The following is a 3,552-nucleotide window of genomic DNA, read 5'->3' on the forward strand; positions in this document are numbered from 1 at the left end:
AAAAATGACAATAACGGTTATGATATTGTCATCCTAGAACGTCGTCTGACATTATATTACTCCCAAGCCCTTTCTGCTGACTCTTTTTCAAACATAGCAAATTCAGCCGCTAATAGAACTTCACCATGGAAATCTACTATTTGGCATAGCATTAACTACTACGTTTTATTTTCGGATTTTACTCTTTAATTTTCGGATTCCTAGTGAATGATTAGTCGTTCTATTTTTTTTAATATCACCTTGTTTCAAGAAGGTTAAAAGTATGCTAAATAAAGAAGGTCAAAAGAAAGTTAAAAGTAAAGTATTATTTCGAATAGGATGATGAAAGGGCAAAGACATAAGAAATCATAATATATGCAGTGGGCATATAATTCATGACGAGCTTTTTGATATGAAATGTTTTCTCAAAACAACTTAACCGCTATTTACCTAAGTGGAGGCACAGATAGCTAAATTTAAACAATTTTTTTGTGTAGTTCCAGTAAATTACAGGCAAGTGCGGGTTTTTTTTTTAATTAACCTAATAAATAATAACGTAAAACCATTCATTCATTATTTTTTAATTATTGACAGCTGAATTTTATCATATTAAGAAATAAAACCAGTTTGTTACGCAATACGTACGTTTAAAAGACTTAGATTTATAAACATATTTAAACTGAAGAATAATAATATGTACATAAAAATTATATACACATTTTGTTATGTCATAGTGGGCAACTGATCTGGTGGTTCGCCTGACGGTAAGCGATCACCACCGCCCATTAAACATTCGCAGAGTTAGTGCCTCTGCGAACGTGCCGCCCGCTTTTAAGGAGTAAAGGAAAAGGAAAGGATTGACGATTGGAAAGAAGGAATGGACTGGGACGGGTGAGGAAAAGGAAATGGGCCTCCGGGTCACCCAGTCACCGTACGAAAAAAAGTGACATGCGACTATTTCACGCCGGTTTTCTGTGGGGGTGTGGTGCTGTGGTGCTTACCCGGTTCGAGCAGGCCCAATTCGTGCCGAAGCGTGCTCGACTCCCACAATAAAGATATGAAATTATACTCTATATAGCAAAAAAATAATTTATTCAAACCTTTAATAAATTTTCATGGTACAAACTTTCATCCCCTATTGGGGGTACATCCCTTGGGGGTACAACTTATCAAAATCTTTATTTTTGAGGGAATGCCTACAACATAATATATCTGCATGCCAAATTTCAAATTCTTTCCAGTGTTTTGGGTCAGCCACCGTTGAGCTATATAAATTTAGATTCATTTTAAACATAAATTTCCAAGGAAATATGGAGCGGATGTAACAAGGTATAAAAACTCGATTTTAAAATCCTATTTTTTAATAAACAAACTGCAACACTTGATATCTTATCTAAAAATTAATCTGAATTAACCTTATCTATTATGCTATGTTTATTTCTTCGTATATTGTTATGTAATTCCGTATTAACAAAATTGGGCACTCATTTCCTCTCACATTATTTGTAAACTTATTGATAGTTGTACCTTTAAGCAATGTGAATTTATACATACGTGTATGTACACAAATATTTGTATTAGTAATAGTTGTTAAATATTTGAGAATGATAAATACTGAGTACGATTTTTTTAAACTTATTTAATAACTTCATTCTATTTTATTTTAAACTAGTTGCGCCCTGCGGTTTCACCCGCGTATGTCCGTATCCCGTAGGAATATCGGGATAAAAAGTGGCCTATATGTTATTCCAGTTGTCCAGCTGTCTACGTACCAAATTTCATTGCAATCGATTCTGTAGTTTTTGCGTGAAAGAGCAACAAACACACACACACACATCCTTACAAACTTTCACATTCATAATATTAGTACTTTAAATAAACTTCAATTAGACCTCCACTGTCCTACGTTAAGCCTGTAAAAATCATGACTAAATGTGTGTAATCTGTTTATAATATATAAATAAAACTGGATGATTGTTCTTTGTCACGACTCCATCTATTTATTTAAAAAAAATCTGAACCACTGGCTGGTTTTCAATTACGAAACAGGCAAAGAGATAATGATCTTGAATGTGTAATATTGGAATAAAGATCAGAATTCTATATATTTAATTTTTTTTAACCCAAAATGACGGAATTTCAATGTAATATTAATGAAACAAGCACAATGCATTTATTAAATATATTTATGAAAAAATCAGTAAATACACAATTGCCGCAAATTGTTTGTTAGTATGCTAACTCTTCGATGAAGAAGTCCAGTAAAAAACATTTTATATAATAACTAACATTTTAATTGGCAATATTGTCATAAGATTATTTGGAAGCCTTTTTTTTGTTTATCTCGGTACACAGTTACCACAATTTTTGTGGGCAATACTCTCTATACATATCTTCCCAGAACTTCATCTGCTCTTCATCCGGAGATGTCCCGGGAGTGAGTTCCTCTCCAATGTCCAAATAATGCTTTTGTTCAGCTGTATACGGGAGCCATCGTGCCCCTAAACTATCATCGGGCGTGGGGTTCCTTAAATACAATTAATTTTTATAAATTAATCAATGTGAAAACAAGTTTTTCATTATTTACTCGAGTGATTATAGTTGAAGGTCTAAATCGGAAATATCAATGGTCTCACATACTCATGATTATTTGTGTACGAATGTTATTCATAAAAAATATACAAATACAGTTTAAATTGCGATTGTATTTTCGCTTTTATCGTATGGATAGATTGGCGTGATTTTATTTGAAGAGTTTACTTAATTAAAGGGCGTTAGCTAAGTAGTTAAAATAATAAAGACTGAATGGAGTATTAAATAATTTAATATTTGTCTTACAGTGTCATATAAAATATAATATACTCCAAGCGCAAAACAATATTACTTAAAATAAACGACAATCAAATCTACAACTTTATGCCTATAATCAATCTCAAGCCTGAAAAGGAATTGTAATATATCAACTACTCACCCATATTTTGCAAAGTTCGTCCACAATTTGGTAACTTGTTCGATCATTTTGTAGGTGTTGGAATTCATATCAACTTCTGGTAGGCTAATTGAGGCAGGAAATAGATAAAATAAATCATCAACGTGCGATACAGGAGTTCTGTGAGCATATATGAAACTGCACCCCACACTATGGGCAAAAACGTTTCTTTCAGATTTACATGAAAATTTGTATAAGTAACTTTTGTTTTTACTTCTCTTAGCGCATATTGCTTGCCAACTTAGGGCGCCGTGTATAAAATAATCCATACTCAAGAATTTCAGTAATTCATCAAAATTACATTCCTTGTTCACAAATTGATCTTTTGAATAATATTTCTTAATCTTTTTGCCAAGGGACATCTGCTCAATAACGGGAACATGGTTCATTACGTCGTGGGGCACAAAGAATTGTGCAAAGTGGCTGGCTTGTTTAAACACCTCATCTACATGAGAACCTAACGCAAAATATACGAAGCCCTCATCCTCTGTGTATCCATTTATTATTTCTACATCTTCATGAATGCAATTACCATTTCGCATAAGGTCAAAGAAATCTCCTTCAATGAAACATTCGTGACCCTC

The 3,552-nt window shown here is 33.0% G+C and overlaps 1 protein-coding gene across 1 annotated transcript in view; it reads right to left on the minus strand.

Annotated features, from left to right (window-relative positions):
- The window catches only part of LOC119838023 (esterase FE4-like), a 13,215-nt gene that overhangs the window by 8,168 nt on the left and 1,495 nt on the right, over positions 1–3,552 (minus strand). The window contains exon 2 of the mRNA XM_038363835.1: positions 2,339–2,506. Coding sequence (XP_038219763.1) covers positions 2,339–2,506 — 168 coding nt within the window. The remainder of the gene's footprint in view (positions 1–2,338; positions 2,507–3,552) is intronic.

This window comes from Zerene cesonia, chromosome 29 (genome assembly GCF_012273895.1).
Source record: "Zerene cesonia ecotype Mississippi chromosome 29, Zerene_cesonia_1.1, whole genome shotgun sequence".
In the NCBI taxonomy this organism is placed as follows: domain Eukaryota; kingdom Metazoa; phylum Arthropoda; class Insecta; order Lepidoptera; family Pieridae; genus Zerene; species Zerene cesonia.